The sequence below is a fragment of the Meriones unguiculatus genome, chromosome 5, assembly GCF_030254825.1.
Source record: "Meriones unguiculatus strain TT.TT164.6M chromosome 5, Bangor_MerUng_6.1, whole genome shotgun sequence".
Taxonomy (NCBI): Eukaryota; Metazoa; Chordata; class Mammalia; order Rodentia; family Muridae; genus Meriones; species Meriones unguiculatus.
This window is the reverse complement of record NC_083353.1, coordinates 86,333,839-86,352,139: the sequence shown is the minus strand read 5'-3', so window position 1 is coordinate 86,352,139 and position 18,301 is coordinate 86,333,839. Positions and strand designations below refer to the sequence as shown.

At 49.1% G+C, this 18,301-nt stretch overlaps 2 protein-coding genes across 6 annotated transcripts in view; one reads left to right on the top strand and one right to left on the bottom strand.

Moving 5' to 3' along the window:
• The window catches only part of Lrig1 (leucine rich repeats and immunoglobulin like domains 1), a 100,751-nt gene extending 95,326 nt beyond the window's left edge, over positions 1 to 5,425 (top strand). For both annotated transcript variants that reach the window (XM_060383825.1, XM_021631950.2), the window contains 6 exons: positions 82 to 363; positions 834 to 1,253; positions 1,739 to 1,864; positions 2,482 to 2,628; positions 3,537 to 3,815; positions 3,912 to 5,425. In XM_060383825.1, coding sequence (XP_060239808.1) covers positions 82 to 363; positions 834 to 1,253; positions 1,739 to 1,864; positions 2,482 to 2,628; positions 3,537 to 3,815; positions 3,912 to 4,156 — 1,499 coding nt within the window. In that variant the 3' untranslated portion in view covers positions 4,157 to 5,425. The remainder of the gene's footprint in view (positions 1 to 81; positions 364 to 833; positions 1,254 to 1,738; positions 1,865 to 2,481; positions 2,629 to 3,536; positions 3,816 to 3,911) is intronic.
• Positions 5,426 to 6,062: 637 nt separating this feature from the next.
• The window catches only part of Slc25a26 (solute carrier family 25 member 26), a 91,924-nt gene continuing 79,685 nt past the window's right edge, over positions 6,063 to 18,301 (bottom strand). For all 4 annotated transcript variants that reach the window (XM_060383827.1, XM_021631952.2, XM_021631953.2 and 1 more), the window contains 4 exons: positions 16,943 to 17,012; positions 10,998 to 11,062; positions 10,145 to 10,218; positions 6,063 to 6,413 (listed from right to left, as the gene is read on the bottom strand). In XM_060383827.1, coding sequence (XP_060239810.1) covers positions 6,296 to 6,413; positions 10,145 to 10,218; positions 10,998 to 11,062; positions 16,943 to 17,012 — 327 coding nt within the window. In that variant the 3' untranslated portion in view covers positions 6,063 to 6,295. The remainder of the gene's footprint in view (positions 6,414 to 10,144; positions 10,219 to 10,997; positions 11,063 to 16,942; positions 17,013 to 18,301) is intronic.

Below are 18,301 nucleotides of genomic sequence, written 5' to 3'. Positions count from 1 at the left end.
CCTGGGCATAGTCGGGATCTACTAGGTGTCTCCTTTTGTATGCAGCCATCACATACAGCATCACCTGTACTTTTCCCTCAGTGTTGCCCTCATTCACCAAAATACCCTATGACATTGCCATCCGGACTGGCACCACAGCCCGTCTCGAGTGTGCTGCCACGGGCCACCCGAACCCCCAGATTGCCTGGCAGAAGGATGGAGGCACTGATTTCCCTGCGGCTCGTGAGCGACGTATGCACGTCATGCCAGATGATGATGTGTTCTTCATCACGGACGTAAAGACGGACGACATGGGCGTCTACAGCTGTACTGCCCAGAACTCAGCTGGCTCTATTTCAGCGAATGCCACCCTGACTGTCCTAGGTCTGCTACTGACAGCGTGGTGGGGTGAGGTGGGAGTGGGGGAAAACTCAAGACTGTAGGTAGCTGCTTTCTAGAGTAATTGTGATAGACTCTACTTAGTCTGAAATTCAGGGCTTCTTTTAAGCAAATGGTTTTGGCTCATAAGAGACAATGGGCAATAAATTCAGTCTTGAGGGAACTCGGCTCTTTGCTAGGCTGTGTAAGACTCCCGTGTGTGTGTATGTGGTCTTGCTCAGGAATAGTGACACAGGTGTGTAATAGGACAGTGTGGGACAAGGTAGGGCTTTAGTATTTGCTCTGTTGAGGCCATTCCTGGAATGGCAATGATTTAGTCACATTAGGCTTTCTGAAAAGGTTGGATCTCAGATAGCATTTCACTGCGACATGAGATTGTCTCCTGTCCAGAAAACTAGACTTCCTGCAAGCAAGCCCCATAGACTAAATGTGCAATGTCCACTGCCTTCCTGCAGAAACCCCGTCCTTGGCAGTGCCTTTGGAAGACCGAGTGGTAACTGTAGGGGAAACGGTGGCCCTTCAATGCAAAGCAAATGGCAGTCCCACCCCGCGCATCACCTGGCTTAAGGGCGGTCGCCCACTGAGCCTCACTGAGCGACACCACTTCACTCCAGGCAACCAGCTGCTGGTTGTTCAGAATGTGGTGGTGGAGGACGCGGGCCAGTACACCTGCGAGATGTCTAATCCCCTGGGCACCGAGCGAGCACACAGCCAGCTGAGCATTCTGCCCACCCCTGGCTGCCGGAAGGATGGGACCACCGTCGGCATCTTCACCATTGCTGTGGTGTGCAGCATCGTCCTTACCTCGCTGGTGTGGGTGTGCATCATCTACCAGACCAGGAAGAAGAGTGAGGAGTACAGTGTCACCAACACAGGTCAGTAGCAGAGACTGTGTGTGTGAGAGACACTGCTGCAGTCTGAGGCGGGTGACACCAGGCCTGGGGCTTTAGGGCTCTGGACTGTCTGTGGATTTGAGGCTTTGGTCCCCTCATAGCACGTGCATCCTGAAGGACAAAACGGGACATGAGAACGCTCTCAAACACAAGTCCTGCTGGCCTCTGCAGTGTCTGCTCTCCGTGGCAATTCAGAGGCACTGGGGCCTCCTGGCTATGGTCATGAATTGGATTGTTCCCAAGCTCTCAGTCTTGTGCTTCTGTTAGGCCCGTATTTCTCTGCTTTTTTCCTTGTGGAGTCAGACGTCTGAGTGCCTTGACTTTACACTAGGGTGTCGAGAAGGTTAATCAGCTGCTGCTGAGCTGCACAGCTTTTGGACCACTGTGGAGTGACCTTGTGATGGTGAATAGTATCTGAGTCTGTTGCTGTGGCAGCCCTGTCATTTCATTGTCTTGTCTCCTTTTAGATGAAACCATCGTGCCTCCAGATGTTCCAAGCTACCTCTCCTCTCAGGGAACCCTTTCTGACCGACAGGAAACTGTGGTCAGGACTGAAGGTGGTCATCAGGCCAATGGGCACGTTGAAAGCAATGGTAAGTGAGGCAGTCTGATCCGACTGTGCTCCCAGTCCTGGATGCAGCTTTGCCTCCTCCCTGGGGGAGGCTGGGGACCTAGGTCACATGTCATGAACCAGGTCTTTTAACAGACAGCTGTTTTGCTCTGCATCTGGTTTGTGCAAGTTCTATGGTTTTAATATCTGGTCCTCCAGAAAGTCCCTGCATTGGGCTTAGCACTGTTTCTTCTGGTCAGGGTAGGGCTGCCAGGGGGAATGGATACAAAGGACAGTCCATGTCCCCAAACCATCGCCCTGCTTTATAGGACTGTGGGTGCTTTACATGTGGTGTGTCAATCAACCACAGACTGAAAATACTCAGGAAAGAAAAACTGGTCTATTCTGCTTATGTATAGAGACTTTACATTGTTGCTGGCTACTATGAGTACAGAGGACTTAAGGTCTATCAGACAAGGTACACAGGTGATGTGCACACATGGCACCATTTCCCAGAAGGGACTTGGCCATCCTGGGATCTGGGCGTCTCTGAGGAGCATAGATAGGATCCAGTCCCGGATGGGTGCGAAGGGATGGGTGCTGGGAAAGAGCTGCGGTCTGACCCTAGGCAGCCTCTGAACTGTAAGGGCTCCGTTCCAGGTGTGTGTCTGAGAGACTCGAGCCTCTTCCCAGAGGTAGATGTTCACAGCGTTACATGCAGGCAGCCCAAGCCATGTGTTGGATACGCTGGAGAGCCCTGGAGAGTGACAGAGAAGGCCGACAGGACAACTGTTCCACATACAACAGGTAGGGGACACTGATCAAGGGAAGCAATTGCTTTTGACACCGCAATCAGGTTGTCTTAGTGAATTAGGACTAGCACATCACTGGTTGCCTCTGAATTGTGCTCAGGATACAAACAGGAAGCTTTGGCTTCCTTTGATTTCAGAGTTTGTGTCTCTTAGGTAATACATTACTGTGTGGTAAGCCGAAGTCTGAGTTTTCTTAAAATTATAAGGTACTTTCAGGGCAAGGCTTACCCTTGCACCAGGACTGATTTGTCTTGTCCAGACAATGTTTCACTTTGTAGACCAGGCTGTCCCTGCCCTCTGAGATGCTAGGATTATTTAGCAGTAAGGTGCTCAGGTTGGAGGCCAGAAGTTGATGGTGTGTTCCTCAGCCATTCCCTGCCTTACATACTGAGCAGGGTCTCTCACTTAAGCCCAGAGCTCTGGCTATTCTAGCCAGCCAGCTTGCCCCAGGATTTCCTGCCTCTTCTTCTCAGGCCCTTGAATCATAGGTGGGCCAGCACCCCTGCCTGGCGTTTCAAGAGTACTGGGGACCTGAACGCTGATCTTCGTGCTCGGCAAGCACTTCACATCCTGAGCCATCTCCCCAGACCTGCTGCCAGGACTCTGGAAGGCTTAATGTCTAGTTCAGAAGATTCATTTCTGTGTGATGCCTAATGCAAACCTTCCCTTTCCTCTCTCCTTCATTCACTTCTCCTGTGTTCAGAGTGTGCTTTCTAAATTAATTTCATGTGGACACTTACAGATAGAAGACCAGGACATGGCGTGGGCCACTCCCTCCCACTGTTCCAGGAAGGCGTGGGGTGGTCACAAAGGCAGTGAATAGGGCTTCCAGTTGGGCCTCTGAGAGGGAGTGGAGACTTGGGCCGTAGCTCCAAATGACCTCTGGCTCTGTTCTTTATTCAGCACACAGTGGCTCTGCTGTATGCAGTGATTACAATTCTGACACGGACTGTCAGTCCAAGGAACAAGCCTTCCACCCTCAGCCTGTGTCAAGAGACAGTGGGCAACCAGGTACAGCAAGCAGCCAAGAGCTGAGGCATGACGGAGAATATTCTCCACACCATCCTTACAGCGGGACTGCTGATGGGTCTCATGCCCACTCTGGGGGTTCCCTTTATCCGAGTAACCATGACAGAATACTGCCATCTGTGAAGAACAAGGCGGCGTCCACAGATGGCAAAGGTAAGTACTGTGTTAGAGGAGTCAGTGGTGGGTTTGGGAGCCCTTACGGGGTGAGGATGCACAGGCTGACATACCTCCTTTTTGTTTTTTTAACAGGAGCTTCCTCTTGGACTTTTGCAAAGTTACATGAACCAGACTCCATAGGCCTAAAGCCTTCTCTTACGTTGACTTCAGGCAGCCCAGAGCTCATGGAAGATGCCATGTCTACTGAAGCCCAGCACTTACTTGTTTCCAATGGCCACCTCCCCAAGACCTGTGACTCTAGCCCTGACTCTGTGCCACTGAAAGGACAGCTCACTGGCAAACGGAGGGGACCATTGCTATTGGCACCGAAAAGCTAGGCTTCATCTACCTCAGCTCTTTTAAAGCAGTCGCTACGGGGAAGAGGTAGGAGAGGCTGTGGGAAGTGGTGTCCAGACATCACCTGGACAGTTTTCACCTCTATGTGGAGCCTCAGTCGGCTAAAGGACTTGGCATCTGGAGCACAGAGATGCAAGAGACTGTGTACAAAAGGCAGAAAAAGTATTTGATACCACTGTACATAAGAGTTTTCAGAGATTTCATATATATTATATATCTTTTACAGAGACTATTTTAATGCTTATCGCATGGGTCCCGCTTTGGGTGATATTTTCACATTAGGTTGCTGTCTAACTTTGGAGAGGGTCAGGAATAGTTCTGGTGCCTTAATGCACAGCTGGAATTCAGGTAATAGCACATTGGCTGTTGCTGGTGGTTGCGGAGGAGGGCATTTTGGCTGTGTGCTCACTTAGTAGGCAGATTCAAGTGCACTGGCCACACCTATGCAGTCGTGGTGCTGGCCGCCTCACAGTAGAGCAGGGGTGCACATGTCACTTGCCTTTCTTCTAGGTTCAGGGTCTATCTTTGAGGAAGAGTGAGGGCTGTTGATCCACAGAAAGCAATGGCTCAGAACAATTCCATCTTTCTTTGTAACTCACTTGGTAAAAGCAAATGTCTGTCTTCTTCAATGATTGGTTGACGCTTATTGAGGCTGCCAGTGTTGGTACCTGTGGATTTTCCAGTAGTGAGGTTTAGTTCTGCCAGCACAGCATTGCAGTGGAGGAGAAGAGGTTTGCTTCCAGAGCCAGCTCATTTCTGCTGAGCAGGCCTGTCCACACCGTTCCCTTGCACAGTGAGACTAGGCTTGGCCCGCGCGAGATTAGAGTCCTAGACCTTGGTGTGTTTGCACTTTGGGGCCCTGTTGCTAACCATCTTGTGAGTGCCAATGTGTAATTCAGAAAAACCTACATGGAAACAAACTCGGTCCTTAAAACCCCTGAAAGCGGAAGGGAAGTGCCGACACAGTGATGGCCTGTTTCACAGTGTGCCGTCACAGGCATCACTGTGTCCCAGGGTAAGCACATTGAGATGCGTATTCTCCACAGTTGGCTGATTAATGTTACTTCCACAAAATATGTGAATTTGCTGCTTCTGAGAGGCAATGTGAAAGAGGAAGTATTACTTTTTATGTACAGAGTTATTTATTTATAGAAATTTTGGTACAGTGTACATTGAAAACATGTAAGATATTGAAGTGTCTAACAAATGGCATTAAGTGTCTTTAATAAAGGTTCATTTATAAATACTAAGTGTGTGCTATGGTCATTGTTCTTATAAATGCAGCTATTCTGCTTTTAATAATGTTATTCCCCAAAAGGGGACTTCTTAGACAAAGTATCATAGGCTACACACTGTTGCCCCAAGAAGACACAGTGGTATTACATTCCTCAGATAGTTCGCCTCTTTTTTTTCCACCTGGAGCTGGTTAGTCAAGCCTTATGCTCCCCAAATATGCTGACCCTCCCACCTCCTCCAGCCAGTGTTGCTGGCCTCCAGGGAGGACGGTGGTGGTCATGGGCTTTTGCTTCCCTCAAAGTAACTTGGGCCCACCCGCTCACTGGCACCACAGCTGTCTGTTGTCCATCACATACTAGAGGGATTTGGGGTACTTTGCTGTAAAATAATGTAATCATGTAATCATGTGTTTTCATAGGAGAACAAGGGTAATTCAAAACAGCAGCCTCCTTCCCAGAAAGAATGCTTGCTATGCACCTGCAGCCCCTGCTTTTTAAACAAAGCTGTAATTAGCCCAGGGGAGAAACACCCACGCGCTCCGTTCTTGCCCCAAGCCTCCCAGTCTGCTCACTAGCTTTCAATTGTAACCATCTTGCTTTTTAGTGACTCCAACAGATAGCGGAAAATGAAGGATGCGGATCAAACAAGAACTTGGAAGGGCCTGGCCTCAGCCTTACCAAGAGTTTATTGAGAGGACTGAGATGTTGGCCTTGAGTCCCACGAAGGATAGTTTTCTGGGGGCAGCCTGTGCCTTGGCCTGCACTCAACACTGCTCTCTCAGCCTTCTTCAAGGTGCCACACTTTGCTGCTTGGTTGGCTGAGCTAGTTCCACAAGATGGGGACTGCATAGCAGTCTACTTCTCCAAGGGCATGAGGTGTCTGCCTCACGGACTCTTCCTGCCGACTTGTAGCAGTAAGCTTCGGGTCTGGTCATAAGCACCCAGAAAGATAAAGCCTCCCATGCTGATTGCTGCCATTCGTGGGAAGACACCTGCAAATAACCTAGGGATAGGAAAGACTTAAGCTAATGGCCATGTTCTGGAACGTGCAGTTAACTCACTTCCATGCACCCACCTGTCAAATCCCACAGAAACCTAACAGTGCGTTTCTTTCCTTTTAGAAGACCACTGAGTAACATTCCCAAGTCTGCACGAGAAACTGGAGCCCAGCCTAGCATGAGTGAGTGCTGCACCATCTCCCTGGGAACACTCACGTTAGCACAGTAACCACTGTCCCAAGAGCTGTCTAAACAAGGAGACAAGGGATGACTCTGCCGTGAGGCTGGTAGGGGTATATGGTAGTGGGACTCCTGAGTGGGACCCACACCTATGGGTCTCAGTTCAGGGAGACAAAGCAGGTTCTTAAACAGTTCTGCTATGTCCTTGTCCTGTGCCTTGGGAGCATTTTGCTGTTAGGGTTCTACAAATGTGATTCTACCAGAAGGAGATGAATCTTGGTGGATTCTTTCTTGGTCAGTCTAAATAAAGGCACCAGAGACACATGTCTGTGATGAAGGGGGGACACCTCACACGTGTCAGTCCTGACACTCGGGTGTCCCACCCCACTCCAGTCAGCACCACAGTGGTATCAGGGAGCCACTCCCCAGAAGCTCAGCAGTTCTTCAAATACCCATTGTGACATTACTGAAGAACGTAATCTACTAATGACCCTCACCTGGCTAGACAAGATAGCATTGTAAAAACGGCGGAATAGCCTGCAGCTGGTGAGGACAAGACAGAAGCAATCCCAACCGTAAAAGGTTACAAGTCCACATAATTGCCAGGCTGGTGATACAGGACATGTCCTAGGCTGTGAGTAACTGCTTTCTGCAGAGGGGGTGGGGTTGGCAGGGTGACAGAAAGCCTAATCTTACTTCTACTGTAGCCTTGTTATCTAGAAAAGTGCTTTTGTATGCAGAAAGACAAACTTAAGAAATCAGAACTTGGGCTGCAACGGTGGGTAAAGACTGATGACCGAAGTCCAATTCCCGGAGGAGGGGAGAACCAGTTATCACAGGTTGTTTGATGTTCATGTGTGCACACTACTGGAGAGACTGGGCGCAGGGCATGTGTTTTATTATGCCAACACTCAGGTCTTTTAAAGATGTAGGGAAATCTTCATGCTAAGCTCGCTAAGTGAAGGCTAATTAAGAAAGCTCACAGGAAGTCCCTGCTGGACACACAGCCTCCACATCCTACACAACCCCCATTCTATCTGGCAGCACAGAAGAAAGTAAGTGACTGCATTAAAGGGCATATTCAAGAAAGAAATAAAAGAAGGGGCAATCCAGGCCAAGCTACGATGCCCTGTAGCTTCCGGGCTAAAGGAGGCTCTCCAGCATGGCTTTTGTCTGTGGGACCCAACAGTAAGCCCCCAGGCCCCCTCCTCTGAGAGGACATCAGGTTCCTTGGTGGGGGCTGCTGAGAGGTGCTGTGTGTGCCAGGCAGGGGGCACAGACGGCAGTGGCCCTATCTGGCACTGCCCCACGGAGGAAGTGGACTTAGCCACCTGCCCAGAAAGGGGCCACTGTTTTCATTTGCTGTCTTCTATCACTTGAGGGGCTGGAGTCGCAATATGTTCAGTCACAGCCACTGCTGCCTGGAACACGCTGTTCAGTGCTGCCCTGTACAAGGTGACCAGAGCCCAAGCCTGGAGACTCAGAAGACAAGCCAACAATCCAAACTGCCTTTCAGCACTAGGGCCGGGTCAGAACAAACATACTTCCTTGGCCTGTTTTGTTTTCTCTCGTCTGGCATTGCTTAACCTGGACAGGGAAGGCTGCTCTTGCATCATCTACAGAGCAGCGGCCATGGTGGGGCACTGCCCCGTCCATTGTGCCATTTCTTGTCACCACTTTCTCAGCACCGGCAAATGGGCCGCAGCTCCACCACACCACAGTCAGAGGCCCAGCTAAGTCACCACAGAATCTAAAACAAGACTGAGATCTGGCAGCTGGCCTTTTTGATGTCGTAAGCCGCTGTCACCAGCTGCTGCCTCTGTGGGCCAGTCACGTCTTACCTAGGAGGCTTCCCAAATGATGCAAATGGGCTTCACAGCCCATTTCTCCTCCATTCCATTTCTTTGTTCAGTATCAAATTGGTACCCAAATTAATGGCTGACATGGTCTTATTTTCTCACAAGGTGACAGCCATGAACAACAGACTCACTGCAGATGCTATACCAAGCTTTTCCTGTCCTCTGAGACATCAAGAGTTAAGTCCTGTCCACGAGCTCCAATCCACACCTCAGACCATCAGGGCTGGCATTCAGTGAAGCCACCCAGGCACCACTTTCAGTCATCCAGCTGGATAACTCAAACAGATGTGGGGTCTGCTCCCTGGCCAAAGCCTGACCATGTTCTCCAGACCATCTGAGAGCTGAAGTTTAAAGTGCCAGAGTTACACAAAGAGGGCAGTCAGCGGTGCAGTTGGCCGTGGGGCTGGGATGGGCAGCAGTGGCTGGGGAAGAGGCTGCACACAGTGGTGCTGCTCCTACAGCAGCTATCCCGGTGCCAGGCTCACCGTCCTGCGCTCAGGGAGGCTGCCGTGCACGCCACACAGCACGTCCAGAAGGTTGCCCGGAGAAAATCCTGTCCTACCACCTCGGCGCTGGCCCAGCTCCAGCAATGTAGAATAACCACTGCTCGGAAGCAGGCATTTGGAAGCACATGGGGCTGGGCAGTGATGTGCTGCTGTGCATGCCTGCCCCAAGCTCAGATCCTCAGCACCCACAGAGAAGCCAGGTGCAGGTACGAGCCATGGCGCAGGGAACAGGGAGATCCTGGAGGCTCACCACAGCTATGGGAGCCAAAATGGTGAGCGTCATGCTCAGTAAGAGACTGTTTCAAAGGTATAAGATGGAGCATGATTGAGGAAGACACTCAACCCCAACCGTTGGACTCTATAAGCACACTCGTCCTAAACACAGTGTCTGCACACCACATGCAAAATAAAAAAACAAACAAACTAGTAACAGAATGATAATGCCCAGCTGAGGTCAGCCACTGTGGAGCAGGCAACACAGTGACGAGCTGGTGAGCGCTTCAAAGAAAAACAGAATGCGTACGCCATGCTGGCACCGTAAGATGCTGGTGCGCTGAAAACCTCTCACCCTCAGTCTCTCATCCTACTTGTGACTTCTCACCCTCAGTCTCTCATCCTATTTGTGACTTCTCACCCTCAGTCTCTCATCCTACTTGTGTATCTCCAGATATGCAGATCTTTACTGCTGTCACAACGGCCCATAAACTTCAGGGTAGTCACATGTACTTGCAGCTGGGAGCCATATTCCCCGGATGTGTGCGTGACACTGTTACAAAGGTGTGAGCACATGATGTTTTCACAGTGACAAAATTAACCACCAACAAAACAGTACCTACAGGCGCGGAGCACGTGCCCACTATAAGGCATGGCTGCCAAGGGTTCTAAGAGTGGTCACAAGCACCCAAGTCCCAAACATTTCTCCTAACTCACTTGCGTTCTGCGCTGTGTAAGTGGGAGGCTTATTTGCATCAATGCTGCAGCCCAAATACTACTGAGGGTCACGCATTTGTATGTCGTCCACTGTCAGGAGGGACACCAAGAACCATGTGGGTAGCAGGCTGTACCTCTGACTGTGCTGTCTTATATATGCAGCATAAGGACATAAGAAGAAAATGCGAAGTGTTCATGGCAGGCGTGGAGGAAGAGGTGGGGGGGGGAGGCAAGGCAGCGGAGGGCTGGCTCTGTCCTTACCCGGCTAGTCCTTGGGAGCGCCACACCCCGTGCATGGCTGAGAGCACGTTCCCGACAGCAGTGCTGGAGCCGGCCTGCAGAAGATAAGGAAGGGCAGGGCAGTTGCCGCCAGGAGTTCTGAGCCGCCTCCCCGCACCCTCACACCCTGTTCAAGGCACACTTGGGTTGGCTTGGAAATCTCGCCTCCGGAGACAAATGCCCTGGGAGGGGGCTCCTTCTCACAGCTCACTTAGAAACCGATGGCAACTGTTCAGCAGGAAGCCTGTGGAGGGATACGTCTGGCCTGGTGTGGGCTTGTCTGTGGGAATGGGTCTAATTCGAAAGCCTGACAATAAACCAGCAGTGCCACCTTCCATTTTCAAACGACCCCGTGCACAGGGTTGGTCCTCTGCTTTCCCCAGTATCGCACTTTGAGAGAATGCTTGCTCTGGGTATGTTACTGGAATTCGTTAAAGCTCAGCTCAGAATGTGTCTTGTTGTTTGGTTTTCTTTTTAACAATTCTGACAACTGTCTTAACTGGTCACAGCTAACCGCGACCTGAGTTCCAAGTCTGCAGATTAGCTTCCGCAGAGCACAAAGCTCGGAAACCTCTCAGTCTTAGATCTGAAAATAGCCATACCAGGCAGAGGCCCTCTGAGCTGCCGCTTAGACGGCGCAGCTCTGAGAATGCGTGCGAGATGGAAGCGTGCTGCGCACAGACCCACCACAGTGACAGCTGCAGGCCTGCAGCCGGGGCCACGGGGCTGCTCCTCCAGTGTCAGGGTCATCAGTGGTCCACAGGTACTCTGCTCGCCTTGTATCGCTGCAGCTCTGCCTGCTAACAGACATGGCACTGAATCGGCTTTATCTTACCTTTGCCAGCATGATCCTTGTCTTAGCCACGTCCAGAGGTGTAGTAACGACAGCTGCAAAACCGCCTGTGTGTAAGACCCAACAGTCAGCGAGACATCTAGACTAGACAGTAACCACCATCTCTATAGCCGGATTCTGCTAACCTTCAAAACCGTTTCTTTGTCATTGTGTCTACTGGACAGTGTTGAGAGCAGGATGAATACATGACTTTTAACCCACCCAGTTCACGTTTTCACAGCAAGGAGATGACGGATTCTCACTCGAGTTGAGGAGTGAGGCCCTGCAACCCATCTTACTCTCTCGCAGCCTGGTACACTAATCTCAGTGTGAATATGACATGTGTGAAAGGCCAGGTGCGGTTTTCCAGTGTGGGAAGCATGTGGCTCCCGGTGGCTTTGGGGATCAGGCTCATGTGTGTCACAGGGGGACTTCCGTATAAATAGCCAGACTTGTCATGATGGGAGACAATGCTCTCTCTATTCCCAGGTCTGGATAATGGTCCAGGAATGAGTTACGCGTCTACCCTCTCTGCGCCCCTCTTGCTTGGGCATGCGTTCTGCCTCCAGGCTTCCTTTCTACATTCTCCCCATGTTTTCTTCATCCAATCACCGTGATGGCCAAACTGTCCATAGATTCTAACAGTGTTCCCCTCTGTACACATAGAAAACAAGCCTTATTGTTAATAGGAACTACAGTTTATCTTCCTAAAAGGTTTTGCTTGCTTGCTTAAGACAAGGTCTCACTATGCAGCTGGAGCTCGCTTGGAAATTGCTCTCTAGAGTACGTTAGTCTTGAACTCACAAAACTTGCTCCCAGCTCCCTGTCCTGGGATTAAAGTCATGTGGCACCACCACACCAGGCCTGGTGTCAATATTGTACTCACTTGGTACAAAGATGCATTTGAACCCCTGAAAGGCTGGAAGGACAAAGAAATAACTCCTAAGAGGCTGTCAGGAGGTTCAGGTCCTGGGAGCTGGAGACAGCAACAGCTTATGGGGTTTTGCAAAGGAGGCTCCCGAAATAGCTTCAGGCTCCCCCTGATGTGGCATGTGCACAAAAAGGGCATTTGACCCCTGACAAATATCTTTCTAAATACAGGGCTGAAATGAAGTTGTCACAGTGACCCCGGCTGCAGTGACATCTGTTCTGACACTTGTGGGAAGGCACACCCACCCCTGTTTATGTTCTATTTTCGGTTACCCATGATTGCCACATACCTGAGGCCTGTCAGCACCCCCCTGCTTAGAACCCTTACTTTTCATCCTTTCAGCTTCTGAGTTTGTGGGCCAGCAAGACGGCTCATGAGTCGTGAGCACGTGCCGTGAGCCTGATGCCATGAGTGCAGCCCCCAGAAGGCACATGGAGGAAGGAGGGGACTGACCTCCACAACTGCCCTGGCTTCCCATGCTCCTGTGGCACGCACATCACACGCTACAGTAAAGCAAACCTTAAAGCCGTCAAAAGGCTGTGCTCGGCGCAGAGCCGGGACCGTAAGCTTGACCAGCTCCAGCACTACTGGCCCTGATGCCTCGGATGCTTATCTCTAAGGGGCAGGCAGCCTCGTCTGTGCAAAGTGTCTAGGAGAGGAGTGACCCCCAGCACTGCTATTAAGTGATACGCTCAGTCTAGGTAGGCGCTGTGCTCACTGGTTCTTTTGCTAACTTGACGCAACCTAGAGTCATCTAGAACGTTAATGGAGGAATTACATACATAATATTGGCCTGTAAGCAAGCCTGATTTTCTTAATTAAAGATTGATGTGGGAGGGCCCAGCCCACTGTGGACAGCATCTCTTCTGGACCCTAGGTGGTCCTAGATTGTCTGAAAAAGCAGGCTGAGCAGGCCATGGCAAGCTAGCCTATAAGGTGCTTCCCTCTATGGCTTCCGTTTTAGTTCCTGCCTTGAGTCCCTGTCCTGACTTCAGGATAAGCTACAAGCTGAAATAAACCCTTTCTTCCCAGGTAGCTTTATGGTGTTTATCACAGCAATAGAAGGCAAACTAAGACCCAGGTAGAGAGAATGGGGATTTTTTTCTTTCTGTCTCTAGTGCACACACTAGGCACTCAATGTGCTTAGTGGCTGCCCCAGACAAGTCTACGGTTTTTACAAACTGAACATGTAAGCGCATCCTGTAAAAAGGTAGAGAAAGGTTGGCAAGACTGCCACCTCCTGCTTACTTGCCAGGCTCCCCAAATCTAGGCCAGCACCATCACTACAATGTAGCCATGGTCACACAGCAGCCAGGATGGAGCTGGGAAGGAGACTCCATGTACGCCAGCCCCTAAAATGTTCTTCTTGCCACACCTAAGCTCTCTGATACAACAACATGCTAAAATAAGCCTGAGCATTAGACTTTATTCTCCTACGTAAAAATCTTCACAAGCTGCCCTAAATCAATTTATAAAGCTGACAAATAATGTTTAATAAATTTTGTTAACTCAAGTCGGACTTGCCCTGACCACCGGCAGAGGCTGACCATCCTTTCCTGTGGACACCTGCATACTCTCCAGAGAGCTGGGCTCCATAAAAGCAGCATGAAAGAAAGAGGAACTCAAGACACACACGCTTTGATAGGCCCTGATTTTACTACGATGGTGGGATTTGTATTTTATGTGAGGCATTAATAAATCATTTTGAAGGCCCTCAGTACCGGCCTACTTTAACTCACACAACTCACAGCTTTGCATCTTTCATGTTTAGATTAAAAGTCGTATTTTGTATATTCTGCTTATAGGACAAATGCAAGGACCACACTAACAGAGCAGACAGGAAATGATTGACACAGGCTGCCCCCATGTGAACCAGTCTCCTAGGGCAGTTTATGCTCAGCTCCGGCTTTCAGGGCCACACTCATAGAACTGATTTTCACAGAAAAACTACTTGCTGCCCTGGGGAACAAATGCAAAGGAACCCACTTCTTTCTGACAGCCTGAAGCTGTCACCTTGGAGCAGATGCTGGGAATGTTGGGGAGGGTGGTTGGGAGGAAGCCCCCAAGCTCCCCCCTGGCAGCCTGGCTGCTCTCTGCCCCTGGAACCTCTTAATTGATGTACTCAGGAGCAAGACCTCCTTCCTGAACTCCTCCCACTCAGCTTCCAAGCAAGGTTCCACCGTGTGGCTTTGTATGTCTGAGACTGTGCCAGGCTTTCACCTCTGTCACACACACTTCTGCGCGCTAGTCTACAATTCCAGGATGCGAGAGCATCATCTCCCCCTCAGACTTATCTCTAAAGAGACTATAAGCAAGTTTTTCCTATACGAAATTATTAAAAGATGCCACCCTACCAAAATGGTAGTCTACGTATCAGTACTCAGCATCATTCGGTTTTATTTAAGAGTCAAGGCCTGGAGGGAGGAAGCTCTTTACTTCAACCCTGACCAGAAGCCAGGGGAATTTCTGAGCACGACAAGCCATCAACACCTTCAATCTCAAGAGACATTTTTTGGGCATTTGTGCCAAGTAGTTTATGAAACAATCCTGGGCACAGAAGAGAAGGCCCAGGATGGCACAGGGCATGGACCAGGCCAATTTAGACTTGGAAAAGCACATATGGATAAGAAATATGAGCTCTGCCTGCAGGGCAAGTTTGAGCATGAGGAGAAGGGCATCTGTGGGTGGCACAGGGCTGCGGGTAGGAGAGCCATTCTTCATCTCCCTGGCCATGCAAGACAGGACTGCAATCTGCTCTTGCAGAACACCAATGTACCCAGTTTGGACTGGTTTCAAATTATGTTTATCCTGCAGCAATGTTTTCAAAATTCTCATCTTATTTCTCAAGACTAACATTTGTAACAAAATTTCCAAGGAAAAGGGAATATAAACAAGAAATATCTTTTCTGCTACTGAATGCAAATCTGTTAATGTGTTTTCCCCTATAGGCCTTAAACCCCTGCATTTAGCAGAATCTCATCTGAAAACAGAGAGATGGCGCGATGGAAAATTTACAGGCTCAAATAAGAAACTACGCTGCGCAGTGACTTCAGATCATGACATCTTCCTGTGAAGAGAAGAGGACAGCTTTCCATTTTGGAGGTGTTGTTGCTCTTTCTTGCTGGAGGAGTGACACTCCTTACAGCGGTTCAGCTTTATGGATCACCAAGGGCCAAGACACACACTATATCATGGGTCCCTTGAGGGAGAGATTGTTTCTATGCTACAGGTCAGGAAACTGGTGCTCTGAAAGCCCGAGGTCCGCGCCAGGAGCTGGGGTCAAGCCAGAGATTCAGCTACTTGTCAGACAGGAAGCCCTGACTATGCTCTGGGCACTATCTTCCCAGCCCAGTGCTGTCACGGCCTCGGTGGCCCATGCCCTTCCTGGAAGGTCTGGATGAGGGGTTCCTACCACATAGCACATGTGTGACAAAGACCGTCCTCCTTTGACAAATGTGCCATGCAGTGTTCCTCAGCAAAGAGGCTGTATTGAAAGCCAATTCCCAAACACACAGTATCCATATATCTGCACGTAAATCTGTGAAGTCACGATGTGAGTGAAATACTAGTGCATACTTATTTCTTACTTGAAGATAGGTAAATTTGGGAGCAGTGGTTCTCAACATGTGACTTGTCACTCCTTTGCAGATCAAATGACCTTTCATAGGGGTTGCCCAAGACCGTCAGGACAATACGGATATTTACATTTCGATTCATAACAGTCGTAAAATTACAGTTATGTAGTAGCAATGAAAAGAGATTTCTGGGTGGGGTTCACTACAACATGAAGAACTGTATTACAGGGTTGCAGCACTGGGAAGGTTGAGAACTATTACATAAGAGTATTCAACTCCAAGAGGTGGCATTTCTTGTCAAGGGTGACAAAATTTCTAGACCATTTACTCGGTGTTCTGATGCCCCTTCCCTAGCCCCCAACCCCAAGTCAAGAAGACAGTCAACAAAAATACACACTTCCCTAAAGGGCCAGGCAACAAAGAATCCTGGCCTCTGGAAAATGAATCAAGACTACCTCCTCCTTTAACCCTGCCACAGACAATTCGGGTGTAGAAGCCATTACCCTCCCTGAGCTACACAAGGCTGATGCCTGGTCTACAGGGAAGTTCTTCTTTTTGGTGATTACTTCCACAGCTTAAATGGGTTTAAATAATTAGCAAAGGAACCTACAGAATGTATGATTTCCATTTTCCTAATCGGTACATGAAAATCAAATCCAACAACTGTTACTGATATTTGGAAAAGAAGCATTTTCCTCTAAAGCTGCTAACCCTCAAGCTACCTGGCCATCCATTCACCAGCATTGCATTTGAACGCTGCAATTCTCTGGCCAAGTTCCACCTTGCTTTACTGCAACTATAGTTACCTGTGTTTGTAATAACAGAGCAGGCCTTTCTCTTGGGCTTCTGAACTTACCATTGACTACATTCTTTAAGGCATCTGTGTTCGCAGGACTTAGTGATGGATGGTGCGATACTGCAAAATTGACACTCTGCTCTTGCTTTAATGTCTCCAAAATGCCCAGATGTTCACAGGCCGTATTTCCCACCTAGGGCAGCTCAGCCTGCAGTGTGCTGTGGAGTAGCCCCGGCTCTCCCAGCACTAATTAATCTCCTGCACTGTCAAACATGTCACACAGGCTGTGAATCTCAGATCGCCTGCACCACCACTCCCAACAGACAGCTGTGCAGTGCGCCCCCGCCCCCACAGAGGGCTTATAAATCACCCTTAAGATAATCCAAGGGCCCGAGTGGGGCTTTAATAAAGATAAAAAGAAAAACGGAAATTTGTCAAAAACAAATTGGTTGTCATTCAAGCAGAAGACACCTCTTTGGCCGGTCCCCCTCCCCCGCCACCAAAGAATTTCTTTTTATAAATAGCTAGTGAAGCTCTCTTCGTCTAAACAGCCTGGGATCCCTGAAGAATGCTGTTTTGCACGGCCAGCGTTTTCCTATTCTCTCCCCCACTCCGGTCTTTCCCAGTATAATATAATCCTTTGCACCTGCGAAAGCTCCACAGACTGCTGACTGCCAAGAATCCACCACGTGACCCTGCCGCCACGACCAGAGGGCCTGTGTGGACGAAGAAAGAAAAATACAGGTTATTCCATTTTCCAGTTTATCAGAACCTGCTGTGGGCTTAGCTCGGGATGGGAACTTAAGTGAGAAGCTATTTTGGTAGCATTCTTCAATGATGACGTACGTGACTTTCCCAAGGACTTAACTGCATTCTAAAATTAGTCAAAGAAGTAAGGGCGATGGCCACATTATAGTTCTCAAAGGAAGTGTTTCCAAGGAAGATTTCATACATACAAAATAAATAAATATAATTATGACAATGAAATATTTTGCATATTTCCCATATAACTTTAAACGTATAAGTACTATAATTTATAATTATTCCAAAACAGTCTATGCCAAATTCCTTAGTTGTTTTTTTTTTTTCCTAATCCTTATCCGCACCTCACTTTTGAAAGATCCTGTTACCTGAGTAGTATTTTAATAGGGGGCAGGGGCATGTTTCGAGACAGGGTCTGACAACAGTCCAGGCTATTCTCAAACTCAGGATCATCCTACCCCAGTCTTCTAGTGCTAGGATTACAGATCTGTGTCACCATGCCCAGCATTTAATTTAAAATTAGTGAAAACATGTTCATGCTGTTCGCATAATAACAAACAGGAACACCCGCACCAGGCCTAAGTTGGGAAACGGAGCAGACCCGGGACTTCGCTCACTGAAAGCTTACTGCCTGGTAGAAGATGCAATCAAGTCACGTGGAATACTGTGCAATACTTTAGTCTCTAAGCATCCTCTGAAGTCTGTGGTCTCACAGCAACCTTAGGAGCCGGGTCCTATCACTTCTATCTAGGCTTCTGAGGCACAGCCTTGCGAGACACTCATTTCCTTGGCTTTACTGAGGAACATCCAATAACCTACATATATTTAACGTATGCAATTCGACAAGTTTGGGTGGACACGCACACAGACAACGCGACTGCTGAGGCCACAGAGTGACATAGGAGCTTAAAGACCTGCATCCTCTGGGAATGTCTCTCGAGCCCACGTCACCGTCCTCGAAGCAGCTGATGTTCCCGCTACAACTGACTGGTCTGCCTGGCCTAGAACGTGGCCCAGATGTAACCGTTAGTTTTCTCTTATCTGCCTTCTCTCATAACTACGCTGTGCTCCATCCACCTCGTGTCCTATATTTTGACTTCACTCCCTTCTTGTTAGGGAGCAACAGCCAGACATAAGTACATCATCACTTCTTTTTCTAGTTTGGGCTGTTAGTGGGGAACTCACATGAACATTTGCAAACAAACCTTTACATGGAAAATGCCTTCCTTTCTGATCAGGAAAT